General features: G+C 48.9%; 4 protein-coding genes across 4 annotated transcripts; 3 read left to right on the forward strand and 1 right to left on the reverse strand.

Annotated features, from left to right (window-relative positions):
• Positions 1-198: 198 nt before the first annotated feature.
• ONS95_009478 (uncharacterized protein) lies at positions 199-7,330 on the forward strand. Its single transcript, XM_058503077.1, has 3 exons — positions 199-3,519; positions 3,567-5,086; positions 5,135-7,330. The coding sequence occupies exons 1-3, from the start codon at positions 296-298 to the stop codon at positions 6,832-6,834; spliced, it is 6,444 nt and encodes a 2,147-aa protein (XP_058362011.1). The 5' UTR covers positions 199-295; the 3' UTR covers positions 6,835-7,330.
• Positions 7,331-7,831: 501 nt separating this feature from the next.
• Positions 7,832-11,152, forward strand: ONS95_009479 (uncharacterized protein). Its single transcript, XM_058503078.1, has 2 exons — positions 7,832-9,110; positions 9,171-11,152. The coding sequence occupies exons 1-2, from the start codon at positions 8,510-8,512 to the stop codon at positions 10,334-10,336; spliced, it is 1,767 nt and encodes a 588-aa protein (XP_058362012.1). The 5' UTR covers positions 7,832-8,509; the 3' UTR covers positions 10,337-11,152.
• A 301-nt stretch (positions 11,153-11,453) lies between these two features.
• On the forward strand, positions 11,454-15,326 carry LOS1 (pre-tRNA nuclear export protein). The gene is made up of 3 exons (XM_058503079.1): positions 11,454-11,788; positions 11,928-13,479; positions 13,530-15,326. The coding sequence occupies exons 1-3, from the start codon at positions 11,777-11,779 to the stop codon at positions 15,053-15,055; spliced, it is 3,090 nt and encodes a 1,029-aa protein (XP_058362013.1). The 5' UTR covers positions 11,454-11,776; the 3' UTR covers positions 15,056-15,326.
• Positions 15,327-15,434: 108 nt separating this feature from the next.
• On the reverse strand, positions 15,435-17,670 carry ONS95_009481 (uncharacterized protein; the record flags this gene model as incomplete). Its single annotated transcript, XM_058503080.1, has 7 exons — positions 15,435-16,044; positions 16,150-16,388; positions 16,461-16,629; positions 16,746-16,914; positions 16,994-17,160; positions 17,211-17,311; positions 17,389-17,670. 7 exons carry the CDS (start codon positions 17,668-17,670, stop codon positions 15,435-15,437), a joined length of 1,737 nt encoding a protein of 578 aa, XP_058362014.1.
• Positions 17,671-17,888: the final 218 nt, after the last annotated feature.

The raw sequence follows: 17,888 nt of genomic DNA on the forward strand, positions 1-17,888 counted from the left end.
TGGTTTCATCATTTTCAATATATGATACTGGACGCAAGTAATTTTGATATGGTTCCTGGGAAAAAGCTCGGAGGAAGTTCACCAGCTTTCTTGAAGACGGGACGGATTAAGGTTGGCGCCGATCAACTTGTTACCATGCCAACCGGTTCAAACATCATCACGATCCACTTCGAATAGTCAAAGTCGCGATTCTGCAGAACGAAGAATATTGCTCTTTGCATTCTGGATCCATTTTGTATAATGTCTAATTGCCAATAGCACTGAACGTTTTTTTTTGTCAGTGATCATTATCATCATGGCGTCCTTACAAACAACTGCCGACTCGATTCGGACCGCTGTTACATCAGCATCAACATGTTCACCCGCGACAGTTACCATACTCAACGAGCTCTTATTACCGAAATCAGAGGCCCAAAATACGACCGGGACGACTGCGAAGAAACCAGTAAAAGCTACCGCTGCTTCAAAAACCAAACCGGCCAGGACATCCGCAGCAAAGACGAGGACGAAGAAAAGTGTCGCGGAGACGGAAGTTCACGAAGATGGAGAGCAATTATCACCGAAAGAGAGATCAATTCTGGCGACGGAGGTCATCAATGCCACCCTCAAATCCCTAAGTGAAGCAATCAAAACTCCTGCGCCAGCAACCGTTCGACGACAAGCATCCTCGAAAGACTTAGTAAAATCATCGGCCAGAAAAGCACTTCGACGATCCAATTCCCTGCCTCAGTCACCATTACAACCACGGTCACTGAATCGAGTCACAAGTTCTCCAGATATATCGTCCCGGCATAGCAGATCTTCTTCCTCGGCTTCAATAACTTCGTCTGGACACAGGTCGGTCGGTGAATGCGCCAGGATAGCGTTCTCGTGTCTGCGGACTTTACAAGCTGCCAAAACGCCTGGGGTAGATCTGCCGCCTCTTCAACTTGAGAATGGAATGTCTGTGTTGGTTGGAAAATTGGTATCTTTGGGATTGGACGATTTAGCGATCAAGGAATTGAGGATATTGAAGAGACGATTGGATCCTGTAGATGGAGTGAAGAAGGGATCGGCGAAGGCAACTACAGCACCAGTAGCGCAAACATTGGCCGAATTGTTAGACTTTAGAAAGGCGGAATTTACTGGAGCAAAACTTGGTCTTGTCATCACTACTCAGCTACAGGTGCTGCGACTCATGACTTCTTGCCGGAAACCGAAGATTATCGAAGATGGATTTGGGATTTTGCACACCGAGCATTCCTCATCACCAACACGATTACTCCTCCTAGCAGCCAAGGACTCTAAGGACCAGAAGCAGACGGATAAGATCGTTAGACAGATGCAGACACTTTCGGAAATCCTCCTATCACTCTGCCCCAGCATTTCTACAGCCGATGATGCACTTGCTTTGGAGAGTCGGCTCAGTGTATCTCCCGAAATCTCGATCCAAGTACAAACTCTGGCTCTACACAATAGATATCTCTGGTGGGGCCTTGCAGGACACAAAGGCGACCAATCCAAGGAAATCCTCGACCCATTTCTACGATGTCTATCTGCCTTCGCGCGTCGCAACCAGAGCGGCGCATTGAAGACTTATCAAGTAGCTTCTCTGGCTATGACAGGCATCCATACGTTAATATCGGACTGTTCAGATTCCCGACCACGTGCACTGAGGACGACTCTAGCCGGTATATTCAGGTTGCTGAGTTCGCTCTCGAAAGAGGCGGATGTTATGAAGGAAGCCGTCAAGTGGACTTTGGAATGGCAGAAAACACTTGATCCGAGTGTTGACTCGGACGCCAAACGTTGTTCTGTGCTGGCAAGATTGGTTGCGTTGAAGCTTAGAGACCCTTCCAGTGACCCCAAAGATGAAGAATCATTACTTTCCCTATTGGAAGAACTGGAACGACCATTCAAAGGAGAATCATCAGAAATTGATGAGTTGATGACCGAGATCTCTGGAGTGAGACGATCTGCTATATCTGTAATTGCTCAGTGCAGAGCCGGGGCAAGTTCAGATGGTCAATTGTCGGATGGTATGCGTCAGATGTGTGAGCCGGTAGTGTTACTCCTGCCACGATTGTCTCTCAGGTATCTTGGAAACCAACCAGACGTCAAGTCTGCCACCAAGGACATACTTCGATACGAGCAAAGGAGGCAATTCATCACCAAGTCGGCTCTTCATGCTATCGACTCGGCACTGTTCCTTGTGAAATTGCTGGTAGGAGAAGGTCGAGCAACGTGGGAATTGGTGGATTCGAAACTACAGGACTGTTTGTTACTCAGCGACCGACTTGATCCGAGTTCTGGTGATGTCGTTGTTTACGATGGATCAAGCTCAGCATCATATCATGTCAGGATATCCAACCTTTACTACACTCAATACCTCAACATGCGACGGAATCCAGAAGGTGTTAAGGACGGTCAACAAATGCGAGCCTTACGTAGGTCCATTGATAGTATTCGTCAGAGATCTCAGCAAGAGCGGAGGATGGCTCAATTCTCGACGAAACTCGAGCGGATGGCAGAATACTGCAAGACAACAGCCCGTTATGATGAGCTATTCCAGACCCTCCAGACACTACGGGACGAGCTAATCAGCGACGGTGCGCTTGTCCTGGCTGTTGAGAAGGCTGCTACGAGATCTCCTAAAGATGTTTGGGGCGAGGATGATGCAGCATCAGTGCTTGGACGAACTATACACACTCTTTTGAAGGTCCAGCTACGATATCTCAAAGCTTCAACATCAACACAACTCGTTAGCGAATCCTGGACTAGCGAGGAGAAGGGGGCCGTGCTTGAACATCAACTCGATTTATTTTCCACTCAATCTGCCGAGACTACTCTTGCGGAGAAACTCCTATCCACCATCTTCAGTGAGCTTCTATCACTATATGACCACGACCAGTATCCTATCCGCAGGCTGAGGGTTCTCGTTCGTTGTTTATCCCTCGAAGCCGAGCAAAACGACTTCGTGAAGGGAATCCTCGAAAAGGAGCTACAAAATTCGGAAATTGCAAAAATCGATGCTCGTGGCACAAAAGACGAGGGTCTTCAAACCTATCTTGGTCATTACAGGAGTCTAGCAACAACGACAATAGAGCTTGCTCAGGATGCACCTAAGCTGGAGATACTTAAGCAAGGTCTCGCCACATGGTTCTCAATTCGGTCACACTGCCCAACTCTCGCCGAATTCGAAAAACAGGTCGAGGATGTTTCTGGGCTACTCGCCCACTTGAGTGTAATTGGAGATTACTTGCAGATGAAGGGGCTAGAGACAGTCAGAGTTTCCGCTCTTCGATTGATCGCTGAGATCAACGAATTCGGAGACGGTGTCTCGGTTCCAGATGACCTTGTCCTCAGTTTCACTTACTTGGGAGCACAATGGCTTCAGCTTGGATATTCCGGAAAAGCTGGATTGGCGTTCGATCGAGCCATGGTATACGCCGCTCGCAATGGCGTAACAACATATGCCACTCTTCAATTACACCTCTCGCATTGCCAATACCTGCTAGCCATTGGCAGCTTCGACAAATTGTACGTTATATCTTGTGTTGGGCAGGTACTGAGCTAACACACAATAGGGAAGAAAACCTCGCGGCTGCTCAAGCGATGTATGCTGAAGAGAAAGACCCTATTCCGAGGCCAAGATCAGTCACGCCCTTGCAGCAGAGAACCAAGATGAACATCTTGATCTCTAATGTTTATATGGTTTACTCTGTGTTGGCTCTTGAACGAGGCTCAGCCCATGTAGCGCTTGGCCATGCAAAGCAGTGTGTGAGACTCGTACGTCGTGCCTGGACTAATGTCGAGGAACAATCACGTCGGAAATCGAGTACACCAGACCCTGTCCCGAAAGTTGATGTGGAGAAGTTAACGGAAGATGTATCTCAGCTGAGCATGTCGACAATTGTTGTTCCCACAAAATCGATTGGAGACCAGGTTTGCTCAGGACCTGACTTCTGGGCTTTAATCACACCTCTTTTCCGAAGCCTCAACCACCTTTCAACTATTTTTGCTCATCATGGCATGTTCCAGGAAACGATCTACTACGCTGAACAAGCACAGAAGCTTGCTCGTGAAGTTGGATCCGAAGCACATCTGGCAATGGCCACTGCCTTCCTTGGTAGCACTTGGCTGAAAGCTGGTGTTTTGGATCGTGGTTCTGAGCTTTTGATGGAGGCGAAGAAACTCTGCTCTAAATTCGATAAGAGCCGGGATACAGCACTTCTAACTTATCACCTGGGAAACATGCATGGTCTTCTTGGAGATCGTGACGAAGAAATCTCCGCGTATGGAGAAGCCGAGGAGACAGTCAAGAATATTGGTATGGTGGATTACATCAACAGTCTGGAGAGGATTGCTACTGCCTCCGATGCATCGGATGGGTTGGAGCAGAAAATGGCTCAGTTGACAATTAGCAAGCGAAAAGTGCCTGTGGCAAGAAAAGCTCCAGCTCGCGCGAAGGCAGCAGCACCCAAACGCAAGACGACAACCAGAGCGAAGTCTCCGATCGAGGTAACGGCATCGGTAGCTGAGGAGTGCCCCCAGCTTGTATCCTTAACATCCTTGATTGCTCGACAAAAAGCGCGTGCTCTAGTATTCACGAAAAAGTTTGTGGAGGCTCTTGCAATCCTGCAAGGGCTAGATAACGGCCACCTTTCGCAACTCGAAGCAGTCGATCATGGCCTTGCAATGGCCAAACAATTCCTTTTTCACAGCTTGGATCAGATGAACTCAGATCCGGTATACTCTGTGTTGCAGGATTCCACGATATCCTTTCCATCTGTTGCGGGTTTGGCAAAGACTGAGAAACATGGCGACAGGCTTTCTGTAGTCAAAGTCTCGCCTCCAAGGAAAGGCGCGAGGGGAGTTAGAGAGCTTGCTGGAGCGAGAAGTCCAGTCCCGGATAGCTTCTTCGATAAGTTACGTCAGGCTCAGGAGCATTTGACAGAGATCCAAGCCATGGCTGTTGCTGTCGCTCCGATTTCTGTTGTGCATACTGCATCTGCGCTGCTAAATAGTGTTGCAATTCTGCTCTCAGCAGCGGGCCAGGTGAAGGGGAGGTCGCTTGCTCATCCTGGCCTTGCAAGTTCCTCAATAGGTATGTCTGTTTTCGAATATGTGATCTGTTAATGCTAATTTGGTCTAGAAAACGCGAGAACATTGGCCCTGAGACGAGAGCGCAAGGCCATAAGAGGAGATCCCGCACCATCGAAATTGGATGACTTGACCTGGCCAAAGCTACCGACCAGTGACTCTAGGCGCACCAGCATCGCACACAGTTCTGACCTGTCCAAGTTCCAGCGAGATTATGTAGATATTATTCCCAAGCCATGGACGGTCGTATCCATTGCCCTCAGCGACAGTAAACAGGAGTTATCGATTACGAAATTACAAGCCGGCCACAGCCCATTTGTTCTTCGCTTACCACTCGGACGACACAACTCGATGGACGCGGATGAAGAGGTTTTCGGTTTCGAGCAAGGCCATGCAGAACTTCTGGAAATCATCGAGATGGCGAATGAAAGTGCTCATGATGCTGTTGGGAAGACAGGGCGAGAAGCCAAGACCGCTTGGTGGGAAGAGAGAGAAAGTCTGGACTTGCGACTGAGAGATCTTCTCGAGAACATCGAAAAGGTGTGGCTGGGTGGCTTCACTGGAATCTTCTCCCAGCACGCACGACGACCAGAACTGCTTGCTCGCTTCCAGAAATCTTTCCAGAATATCCTTGACAGACATCTTCCTTCTCGACGCAAGTCGGGGAGAAAGGTCGCTGGGCCACGGATTACACTGGACTCGAGAATCTTGGATCTTTTCATTGGACTAGGCGATGCCTCAGATGAGCAGTGCGACTTCTCGGAGCCTTTGACTGACCTCCTGTACTTCGTTGTCGATGTCCTACAGTTCCATGGTGAACTCAATGCGTACGCTGAAATCGACTTCGACTCTATTGTGATTGAGATGCATGATGCGCTTCGTGCTTACTATTCGGCGGTGCACGCATCTGGCCAAGTTGATGAAGGACGACATACCATATTGATTCTGGACAAGGCACTTCACTCCTTCCCATGGGAATCTCTACCCTGCATGGACGGCCTCGCAGTATCTCGCCTTCCATCCCTTGGCTGCCTACGAGAACGAATCCTCACCCAGCAAAAGGACACCGCTGCAGACGAAAACGCCCCAGAAGGTCACTATATCTCCCGTTCCAACGCTTCCTACATCCTCAACCCCGGTGGTGATCTCAAACATACACAATCCGTTTTCCAAAAGCCCCTCCAATCCCTCAACCTCACCTCCAACATCACCAACCGTGCGCCCTCCGAAGAAGAATTCAAAGAGACCCTCGAGAGTAAAGACCTCCTCCTGTATTTTGGTCACGGCAGCGGCGCGCAATATATCCGTGCTCGCGAGATTAAGAGGATGGAGAAGTGTGCTGTTACAGTCCTTATGGGATGTAGCAGTGGCGCGTTGGTCGAGAGGGGTGAATTCGAACCATATGGAACGCCGGTTAACTATATGCATGCGGGATGTCCGGCGCTGGTGGCTACGCTGTGGGATGTTACGGATAAGGACATTGATCGGTTTGCGATGAGGACGTTTGAGTGGTGGGGGTTGTTTGAGGGGGAGGGTGGGAGTGGTGGGTCGAGTAGTGGTGTTGGTGGAAGGAAAGGGAAGGGGAAGGAGAGGGAGAGGGATAAGAAGGCAGAGAGTAAGGAGAAAATTGGTGGCGGGAATGGAAGTGTGAGTCTTGTTGAGGCTGTTGCGAAGGCAAGGGGGGCGTGCCATTTGAGGTATTTGAATGCGGCCGCGGTTTGTGTCTATGGTGTTCCGGTGTATTTTAGATGAGTGTGGTGGGTTATGGGTTCCTGTTGGATTACTAGACTTGGAGTTTTATGGGGAATGGGGAATGGGGAATTGGAAAGAGAGGGAGGAGAGTTGAATGTACACTTCTTCATTACTGCAACTTTCATTTCTGTTGTTGTGTATTGTGCTTTTTCTTGGGCACCTTTCCTTCCACGCCCTGCGTATATCGCTGTAGCCACGGATGTTCCCATGTGCTTACCCCAGTGGAGGACTGATTAACACCAAACTTCATCTGCTCTGATTCGAGTCACGAAAGTGAGGTTACAGGAGTGTAACGGTGTTGCTATGTTACGCTGTTAAGCAGTCCGGCACTTGGCTCAATCTATTGGCTAAAACTTGGTTTCATGCAGAGCCAAACACCTATGTGTTGTTGATCTTCGAAGTCTTGCTTATCAATTGACAACAAATCGATAGGATCCTCAAGAAATCATTGTTTGCGCTCTTGATGGTAAGCTAGCATTTCGTCGTTGGGGATTGGTCGACTTCGGTTGAATGTAAATAGGGGCTTTCGGATAGATAAGGAAAGGAAGGGGGCCGATAACAAAATATTCGAGGCTCGGTTGTTGACGTGAATTATTGTCATTGATCACGTCCTAACAATGTAATAATGAGGTAAATATAATAATTGCAGTGGCTTTCGATCACTACGGATCTATGAGATCAAATGAATCAAAATTACCCCACGTTTGGCGACTTGCCATTACTGCTTGGTAACATTTGTTGACGTGGTTCCTCAGCCTCTCCAATTGAGAGCGGGGACAAGGCTGAGAATCACTGGGTATTGTAAATATTATCCAGAGGGCATCTGAATATATCAATGACATCAACTGTAAATGAACTATGAAGGACATTCTCTGAATGGTCCACAAAAGGACTCGATACAAAATACTGTCCCGGGAGATTATCTGAATGAAGGTGTCCAGCCATCCTTTGAATTTCGCTAATCTGAACTGTTGAGTCTGTGTATGTGTAATTCACCCCTTTTCAATATTTTCACAGCTTGGAAGCTTCTAGAATATTTGTTCTGGGGCATCCTGAACTCCCATTGAGTTTTTCCAATAGCCCGGCAGACCCGGCCTCACCCCCACAGTTCGAGGCAGATTTCCCCAATGAGAGCACCCGAGATCATTTTGATTGGAAAAGAAGAGAATCCCAAAATCCAATTGACGCCTGTTCTGCTCCTGCTGCACGCTGCACGCTGCACTGCATCAAACGCTGCTGCTGTCGTGACCGGAGGCTCCAGCCATCCATCACCTTTAACACGCCCTTTTTCCAGCTCCCTCTCCTGTTGTTCTCTTCACTTTTCTGCACCCATCCTCACTGTTTGGTTTATTTTGCATTGCTTGCTTGCTTGCTAGCTTACTTGCTGCTATTGCTTCTTGTGCCCTCTCCTCGAAGACAGGTCCGTCCAAATAGAAGCAGAAATATCAGTTCCCGGGTGCATGGGTTATTGAGCGACCCAGCCTGCCAGCCTGCCAGCCTGCCAGCCTGCACGCTTCTCGCCCACCCGACGGCAGTCTTCCCTTCCCTTGCCTTCCTTGCCTCGCCCTCGCATACCACCCTCAGTTTGGCCAGTCCACCGCAAACGCCGACCGAACACTACACACTAAGGTATCTTCGACGCTACGCAACACCATTCGCGGGAGCTACGATTCCAATGAACTTCTTCTCCAAATCCCCCAAAAAATCCTCGAAGAAGACCTCCGACAGCGACAACGACGATTCTGCCTCATCCCGGTCGCGGTCCCCCACAAAGAAATCTACGACACCCTCATCCTCAACCTCGAAATCTTCCAAGCCGAGCCGCGAAGAAAATTATAAGCACGGGCAAGGATCTTCTAGAAGCAGCCGCAGCTTTGCAAAGGCCAACACAAAAACACCACGACATCCTTACGACCCGAATACCCACCCCTTGAACCTGCCACCGGACCAGTTGCGGAAGCTTTCTGCGCGCGCTTCTTCAAATATGTCGGAACCTGATCGAATGGACATCGACAGTGAGGGCGGCCCTCACGACGCTCCCACTTCACCCCCACCACAAACAAAAATGCCCGGTGCCTTCGACTCTCCAAAGCCGAATGGGACTCCCGCTGCTTCAAATGGTGAAGGTCCGGTTCCTCCTCCTCACAAATCTAACCCTACGAGTCCTGCAGCTGCATCTCCCCCAACGGCAGAGGAGGCAGAAGCATTTAAGGCTGCTGGTAATAAGTTCTATAAAGCCAAGGAGTACAAGAAAGCCATTGAAGAGTACACCAAAGGTATGTTACAAAGTCGCTGAAATATTCGCAGAGTCAAGGCTGACATAAATTTTGCTGTAGCCGTTGAAGCACAACCAGCATCAGCCACATATCTCAGCAACCGAGCAGCTGCCTATATCTCGAATGGCCAGTACATAAATGCGCTGGAGGATTGCACCAGAGCTGACGAACTGGATCCAAACAATCCAAAGATTCTCCTCCGCTTAGCAAGAATTTATACCAGTTTAGGCCGTGCCCAAGATGCTCTCGACACATACGCCAGAATTCAACCTCCAGCGTCGGCAAAGGATATTGCGCCTGCTAAGGCTATGCTGCAGCACATTGCTGTCGCAGAGGATGCTCTGGAAAAGGGCACGACCGGTTCTATGGCGTTGCATGCTCTTGACCAGGCTGAGAAATTGCTTGGGTTGGGAGCGCAGAAGCCAAGAAAATGGCAGCTGATGCGTGGAGAGGCCTATCTCAAGATGGGCAATGTCAATGCTCTGGGCGACGCTCAAAACGTTGCCATGTCACTGTTACGGAACAACAGCGCGGATCCTGAGGCTCTGGTACTCCGAGGACGAGCTCTGTATGCTCAAGGCGAGAACGAGAAGGCCATCCAGCACTTCAGACAAGCCCTCAACTATGATCCAGACTTCAAGAATGCCGTCAAGTATCTGAGAATGGTGCAAAAGCTCGACCGGATGAAGGCTGACGGAAATGCGGACTACAAGGCTGGACGCTGGCAGGCGGCTATTGATAAGTACTCTGAGGCTCTCGAGGTTGATCCTTTGAACAAGGGAACGAACTCGAAACTCCTGCAAAACAGAGCGCTGTGCAAAAACCGACTAAAGGATTACACCGGAGCGATTGAGGATTGCGAGCGTGCTATTGCTCTCGATCCTTCATACACCAAGGCCAAGAAGACCAAGGCAAATGCCCTTGGGCAATCTGGTAACTGGGAGGCAGCTGTTCGTGAGCTCAAGGAGCTTCAAGAACAGGATCCTTCCGATAGCGGTATTGCGAAGGAAGTCCGGAATGCGGAGTTGGAGCTAAAGAAGAGCAAGCGGAAGGACTACTACAAGATTCTCGGTATTGAGAAGGATGCCGATGAGAACCAGATCAAGAAGGCGTATCGCAAGGCGGCTATCATTCACCACCCTGATAAGAACAGAGATGATGAGCAGGCTGAGGAGAGATTCAAGGATATTGGTGAGGCCTATGAGACCTTGAGTGATCCTGAGTAAGTTGATATCTGTACTCCTTGTGTATTGATCAAATGCTAATTCGAATGCAGGAAGCGAGCTCGATATGATAGTGGCGAGGACCTGATGGATCCAATGGAAGGATTTGGCGGTGGTGGTATGGGCGGTGGCATGAACATCGATCCCGAGATCCTGATGCAAATGTTCGGCGCACAGATGGGTGGTGGACGTGGAGGAGGAGGTGGCGGCGGTTTCCACAGTTTCGGAGGAGGTATGCCAGGTGGAGGACGTCAACGAGGCGCTCCCCAAGGTTTCCCTGGGGGCTTCTCTTTCCAATGACAAGATAGCGAGGAGAGTCACGAGCCTTCATCTCAGGACTCAGACCATGATACCCAATCCAGGAGGACCGCACCAGTAACCGCAAAGGGGGACCGGTTCGCTGATAACGATCTCTCAGATGCTCATTTACAGCGCCTTCGCAAAGTGGGGATGGGGCTCTTGCTCGCAGCTATCTTTGTTCCTCTTGACGTGCTGGCTTTGTTGGCCATCCTGGGTGCGGGGCTTTACATTCTGCTCAGAGTGCTTAGAGCTGTTCGCTATATGTGGCAGATGGTTGGCGCTTCATAATCATCATAATCATAGACTGGGAGGGATAGATCACAAAGGTTCTCACTACAGGCGTTCAAGTGGTCCTCATTTTGGCTGCTCACCTACTGGATTCTCTTTATGGGTGGGCTGCACTGAACAGATAATTCAATTTTGTGTACAACTCTTCAAACTAAACTGTGTTGGATGTGAATTGCATGTTGTAGAACTCAATTTTGCTCTCAAAATAGTTGAATGAAGGCAATGTTTATGAAGCTTTTGACCAGACTTCGCTAAATTTCAAGGACCACGGTAAATGATCAGAACACGTCGAAATTATACCTAGGCATAAAAGTATTTAGCTTCTGTCTACCTGCTTGAGCACAAGCAGAACAGCGCCTCCCTCAAAACCCTTATATAATGAAAAAAGCAATAGATGAAATCAAGATGAATAAGTCTCGTGCTGGGCTCGTGGCCGCACGCGACTCCTCACGTGCTCGAAACTCTAAAATGGAAGGCTGGAGGCTTGGCATCTGCCACTCAACCCGGTGGTGGGGTGTGTTCAGGCACTGACTGAAATTATACCGCCAGCATCACAGCCCAATTTGCTGTCGCCTTCGAGTCTACCTGTGAATTTCTGCATTAAAAATACCCAAACTCGAAAAGCAGTTCACGTCTAGTTTGGCCAAATCCTCTTACCAAGGTCAACAATACAAGAACAAACCCTTCAAAAAACGTCACCGCCCCTCCCGCAAAAGAATTATGACACGATAGCCACCCTCAAAGAGCATGATACATGCGCCAAAGCCTTCTTTGAACAACACAGCAGCGAGTTCAACAACCGTCTGCTAACACACTATTTGCTCTCGATCTGCCACACTTCTAGAGTGGGCCGTCATGGACACTCAGGTACGTTTGTTTGACCGCCCCATGCACCGGGTTTTGTTTTATGGCGGGGTGCATACTTCCAAAATGGGGACAACTCCGCATGTAAAAGACTTTGAGATATTTGGAGCTCGGGCTGACAGTTCACGTTTTCGATTAACAGGTCGAAAATGCCATTGAGATAGCATGGAATCCCGCCTCTGACCAAGCCCTCAAAGCGCAAGCCTTTGACTTCCTCAACCAGCTTCGAACGGACGCCTCTGGTCGTCAAGCATGCGTTACCCTCTTCACTCGAAACCCAAAATGCTCAGAGGTCGTTCGTCTCGTCTCCCTGGATGTCGTCAACAATGCTATACAAACGCAGCAGCTTGATGCTCAGAGCTTGAGCTACATCAAGGAGACTCTATTCGAATATGTGCGGCGGACATATGGTTCTGGAAGCCAGGACCAGGTCGACCCCGCCAGTTTGCAGAACAAGCTTACGCAGACTCTGACTTTCTTGTTTATGGCTCTGTACAAGCAAGGATGGGAGAGCTTCATGGACGATTTCCTCAGCCTGACGAGCCTGCAGAATAATGGATCAAGGGACAATATTGTGGGCACGGTTCTGTACCTTCGAATCCTTGGGTCGATTCATGATGAGATTGCCGACGTTATTATATCTCGTTCGACTGTCGAGACGAAGCGGAATACCGAGTTGAAGGATATTATGAGAGCTCGGGATGTTGACAAGGTGGCGGCTTCCTGGGAGGAAATCTTGAGTCAGTGGAGAGGTCAAAATGATGCTGTGGTGGAAATGTGTCTCAAGGTCATTGGAAAATGGGTTAGCTGGATCGACATCTCTTTGATCGTCCACCGTGGTACTCTGAACATTCTCTTCGGTTTGGCTGGCAGGGTCAACCCCTCAAATGGAGAGGACAAAGTTCGAGACGCAGCTATTGACACCTTTACCGAGATCGTCGCCAAGAAGATGAAGCCCGCCGACAAGATTGGAATGATTGTCTTTTTGAACCTTGGAGAAGTCGTCTCTCAACTTATTGCAAGTCCAGCCTTGCACGATTTGCGGACCACGTCCAGCTATGACACTGATCTAGCAGAAGCTGTTGCGAAGCTTGTCAACAATGTAGTGTTTGACATTGTGAAAGTTCTGGAAGATACACAGGCCGAAACTGCTACGCGAGCACAAGCAGAACAGCTCATCCAGTCCTTTCTACCGCTCTTGTTACGCTTCTTCTCAGACGAGTATGATGAGATATGCTCGACAGTCATCCCATCTCTTACCGACCTCCTTACATTTTTGCGGAAAGCTCAACCACTCCCACCAGTATATTCCGCCATGTTGCCACCAGTTCTTAATGCCATAATCCAGAAGATGAAATACGACGAGACCTCTTCTTGGGGTAATGAAGATGAGCAAACAGACGAAGCGGAATTTCAAGAGTTGCGAAAGAGACTGCAGGTTTTACAGAAGAGTGTGGCTGCCGTCGACGAAGCCCTATATGTTGAGATCCTCAGCAATGTTGTCGGAACGACGTTCCAGAATCTGGAGCAGCAAGGCGGCCAAATGGATTGGCGTGATCTTGACTTGGCACTTCATGAGATGTACCTCTTTGGAGAATTGACCGTCCCTAATGGTGGTTTGTACGCAAAGAGCCAGCCATCTAGTGTTGCAGCTGAGCGTCTGATCATCATGATGTCGACAATGGTCAAGTCTGGTAAGGGTCGAAGCAGTTGGGTATTTGTACATTTGACTAACACACGCCAGGTATTGCAACATTCTCACATCCTGCAATCCAATTGCAATATATGGAGATCGTTGTTCGATATTGCTCGTTCTTCGAAAACCAAGTCAATTTCATCGAGCCTGTCCTGGAACAATTCGTTCGCCTTGTTCATCACTCACATATCAGAGTCAAGACTCGTTCGTGGTACCTATTCCATAGATTTGTCAAGCACCTCCGGGCACATGTTGGAAATGTTGCGGCGACTGTCATCCAGTCCATTAGTGATCTCCTGCCTATCAAAGCAGAAGTTCCTTCAAACGAGACTGCGGACGATGATATGTCTTCTGATGAGAGCGATCACTCTGCTGATGCTGCCTTCAACGGACAGTTGTACCTTTTCGAAGCAATCGGTTGCATCTCCTCAACAACTACCACTCCTGTTGAGAAGCAAATCTTGTATGCGCGTACTATCATGGATCCACTATTCTCAGATATAGAGAGAAATTTGGAACCAGCAAAGGCTGGTGACGCTCAAGCTATCCTCCAAATCCATCACGTTATCATGGCTCTCGGGACCTTGGCTCATGGATTCTCTGACTGGACACCTGGCAGCACATCGTCGGCTCAGAATGCACCAAAACCAGAGGTCTCTGCAGAATTTAGCCGTGCTGCAGAAGCCATTCTGATCGCCCTTGAAGCTCTTAAGAGCTCCTTCGATGTCCGCACAGCAGCGAGAGCTTCTTTCTCCAGACTTATGGGTGTCTTGGGAGTGGGACTATTACCTTTCCTTCCTCGCTACATCGACGGTCTACTTTCTGAAAGCTCTTCAAAGGATGAGATGGCTATGTTCTTGCGTTTACTGGATCAAGTTGTCTTCGGGTTCAAGAAGGAGATCTTTAATGTGCTTGACTCACTTCTGACTCCTCTCTTGCAAAGAGTATTTGCTGGTCTAGCTGAGCCGATCACTGGAACCGACGACGAAGTCCAACTCGCTGAACTTCGTCGTGAGTATCTGACTTTTGTTCAGATTATTCTCAATAACGAACTTGGAGCAGTTCTCGTCAGTGCTTCCAATCAAGTATTCTTTGAATCCTTGGTAGCGTCTGTTACCGGCTTGGCCGAGACTGTAACCAGCGGAACTGGCAATCTTGCTGCTAGTAGATTGGCTTTCTCTGTCATCACACGCATGGCAGACCTTTGGGGAGGCCCCAACATAGCTAATGTCGGACCTCAAGCAACTAGTTCTACCATTCCGCCAACTCCAGCATTCGATGGATTCGATCGATTTCTCATTGAGCGATTCCACCCCATTTGCTGGGTCGTTCTTCGCGAGCCAGCTTTCCGCCCAGCGACTGATGCCCAAGCCAAGCAAGTTCTCAATGAGATCGCAGGCTTAGAGCAGATGATCTACATGAAGACGGGCCAAATGTTCCTCGACCACCTTCAGCAGTCCTTCTTCCCAGCCATGGGTTTCAACGGAACCGATTTTATCAAATCGATGACCACCTCCGCTGATCGGAAGGGACTTGCAGGATATCTCCAAGGTTTCCTCCGTCAAAGAGGTTAAGAGGTGGCAACGGGGGCTAGAAAGCACGACGAAAGCAAAATAGATATGAGATGATATGTGCATTTGGAGGCGTTCAATCGGTCTTATACCACAAATATGTTGTGAATGGATGGATGGATAGGCATTCTGCTGCCATTGGAGATATGGCTTTAGCGTTTCAAACTCTACTACTTCTACTTTTCAAACTTGCAGGGGTTGGAATGGATGGGTTTCACAGGCGACTTTAGAGACGATTTGGGCCGCAGCATCCAATATGAGAACTGATTTCCAAAGCCCAGTCTTGCGTCCTATCAAGTCGTTGTGTATTTCTGCTCGTGAGAGTGACTTTCAACAACGTCTATGTTTAGTCTTGCATCTCTACCTTCTTTTCCACACCAACTCATTTACTCAACCTCTTCTCCCTAATAAAACAAGCACACACCAATGCCAAACAAATAACCCCCAAACTCACCGCAAAAGCACTATTCGTAGCCGCCTGATAACAAAGCCTCACCACCTTCCTAACCCCGGGCTCCAACCCCTCAATAAACCCCAAACTCCTCCTCACCCCCTCCACAATCCTCTCCGCCTCCTCCCCACTCTCCAGCTCCCTCCTCAACCCCACCCTCAACCTCTGCTGCACCACCGTCGCCGCAACACTAACCCCAACCACGCTCCCCAGCGACCGAAACAGATACGTGCACGCCGTAGCGATCGCCTGGTCTTTCGCGTCCGCGCTGGCTATCACGTTGATCAGGGTAGTCGTTATAGTGGAGCCGCCGCCGAGGGCGGATAGTCCTAACCCGAGGATTAGATAGCTTGAGGAGCTGGTTAGGAGGCCCGAGCAGAGGAAGATGATCAGGCCGCCGAGGATGCTGATTAGTAGGCTGAGGAGGGTCAGCGTGTAGTAGTGGCCGGTGGATTGCATGATTTTGCCGGCGCCGAGACTACCTGTTACGGAGCAGATCATTACGGGGATGAAGCGGAGGCCGGCGGAGGTGGCGGACATTCTGTGGTGAGGGGGAGGGATGTCAGTTTTTACTCTGCTTGGTCTGGTGTACTTTGTGGGAGTGAAAAGTAGGCATTTTTCGAAGGAAAGGGAAATTATAACATACCCGTCCACGCCTTGTAGGTACAGTGGGATGTAGAATATGATGCCCATGTGAGCGGCCAGAGTGAAGAAGTTGCACAGGTAGGAGGCGAGGAGGGTGGGTGTGAAGATTATGTGGCCTGGTGCGAAGGGGTGGGATGCGATACGCATCTCAGTGTAGAGAAATGAGCCGAAGAGGGGGATGGAGAGGAGGAGGGTGGTGAGAGTAAGGGGAGAGGTCCAGGAGGTGTTGCTGCCGCGGTCCTAGATGAGGTTGTCAGTTAGTAGATTGTTATTGGAGAGAAGTGAGGTTCATAATGTGAAGAGCGAACTTACCAATCCGATCAGAAGGGAAGATATAGCGAGGATTAGGGTGAAAGCCCCGAGGAAATCTATGCGTCGGAGTTTTGACAACCAGTGTGTTGAGTCGACTGGTGGTAGGTGGAGGACAAGGGAGACGATGAGAGAGGCGAGCAGGGTGAGTGGGAACTGAATGATGAATGCCCTGGATGTATTAGTTCCTCGGTGTTTGGATTCTTGAAATACTGTAATGGGTATGACGGGTAAGAGGCAACAGATGGATGCGAACAAGATGGACGAGATGATATAACAAGATCTTACCAGCGCCATCCTATACTATCAGAAAGAATACCTCCCAATGGTGCACCCAGCGATGCTCCGAATGCGTAGACTATGTTCATGTAGCCTTGCCATGTGCCTCTTTCCCGGAGGGGGATAATATCGCTGAAGAGGATGCTGACGACTGTTGTCATGCCACCACCTCCAATTCCTGTTGGAGTGCCAAGTTAGTCCTGGAGGTCTAGAGCTTACTGGCGATGAAGTTGAACGCCAAAATACAGTATACGTACCTGCAAAAGCCCTAGCTGCAACGAGCTCATTGAGGTTTCTTGCAAGCCCACAGAAGAGACATCCTAGCCCGAAGATAGAGTAGGCGAAGAGTAGACATGGTTTTCGGCCGAATATATCACTCAGCTTGCCATAAAGTGGTTGGAAGCTTGTGAGTGTAAGAAAGTATCTTGTTTATATTAGCATTCACACCAAGCAGCAAAAATGGAATTGACTCACGCAGTTGCAATCCAACTTGTGTTGTTTAAAGCCTGGAGATCACTTCCAATCTTGCCGTATGAGCTGACAATGATTGTTTGGTCGGCTGCACTTAGCAATATCTAAATGACAATTGTTAGAACAAATGCTTTTCCATTAGATTGTAAAGAGATCCCTCTCAAAGATGGCAGCTACTTACACCCAAAGCCACAGCAGGAAACAGTAACTTCATATTGATGTCCGGGTTCCCAACAAACAAGGGATTATCGTCTTCCTCTGCCTCGCCCATCTCCTCATCAACTGCATCATCATCTCCATTCTTAGAAATATTACCGTTGACATTACTGCTGCGGCTTTTATCTGCATCTATTGAATCCTTTGATGTGACGGAGCTTGACTTGCTTTTGTTGTTGTGGCCATTTCCCCTCAAAAGTGAAGTCCGTTCTGTCGGTTGAGAAATCTCATCATTTGAATGTGCCATGTTGTTGTCGCATAGATCGTACCAGGAATGTTAGGCGATGTTACGTTTGTGACGACATTCTCTATACTTGGAACTTTCAATAACAAAACTTCGAAAATAGAGAAGATGACGAATGAAACTTCAATCTTGAGATGTTTGCTGTGAAATGAAGTCAGTGCTTTGAAATAGAGTGAAAAGCTCCCCTGTAAAGTCAACTTCTAGCGTGCCGCCACGCATGC

Source organism: Cadophora gregata (genome assembly GCF_030347475.1).
Source record: "Cadophora gregata isolate MNR1 chromosome Unknown scaffold_3, whole genome shotgun sequence".
In the NCBI taxonomy this organism is placed as follows: Eukaryota; Fungi; Ascomycota; class Leotiomycetes; order Helotiales; family Ploettnerulaceae; genus Cadophora; species Cadophora gregata.

Excerpts from the sequence above, each read along its gene's own strand:
- ONS95_009478 (XM_058503077.1), top strand. The coding sequence starts at position 296 with ATGGCGTCCTTACAAACAACTGCCGACTCGATTCGGACCGCTGTTACA. Across the intron at positions 3,520-3,566 it reads ATTGGCAGCTTCGACAAATT|GGAAGAAAACCTCGCGGCTG; the intron begins GTACGTTATATC and ends AACACACAATAG. Across the intron at positions 5,087-5,134 it reads CCTTGCAAGTTCCTCAATAG|AAAACGCGAGAACATTGGCC; the intron begins GTATGTCTGTTT and ends AATTTGGTCTAG.
- ONS95_009479 (XM_058503078.1), top strand. The coding sequence starts at position 8,510 with ATGAACTTCTTCTCCAAATCCCCCAAAAAATCCTCGAAGAAGACCTCC. Across the intron at positions 9,111-9,170 it reads CATTGAAGAGTACACCAAAG|CCGTTGAAGCACAACCAGCA; the intron begins GTATGTTACAAA and ends ATTTTGCTGTAG.
- LOS1 (XM_058503079.1), top strand. Across the intron at positions 13,480-13,529 it reads GTCGACAATGGTCAAGTCTG|GTATTGCAACATTCTCACAT; the intron begins GTAAGGGTCGAA and ends AACACACGCCAG.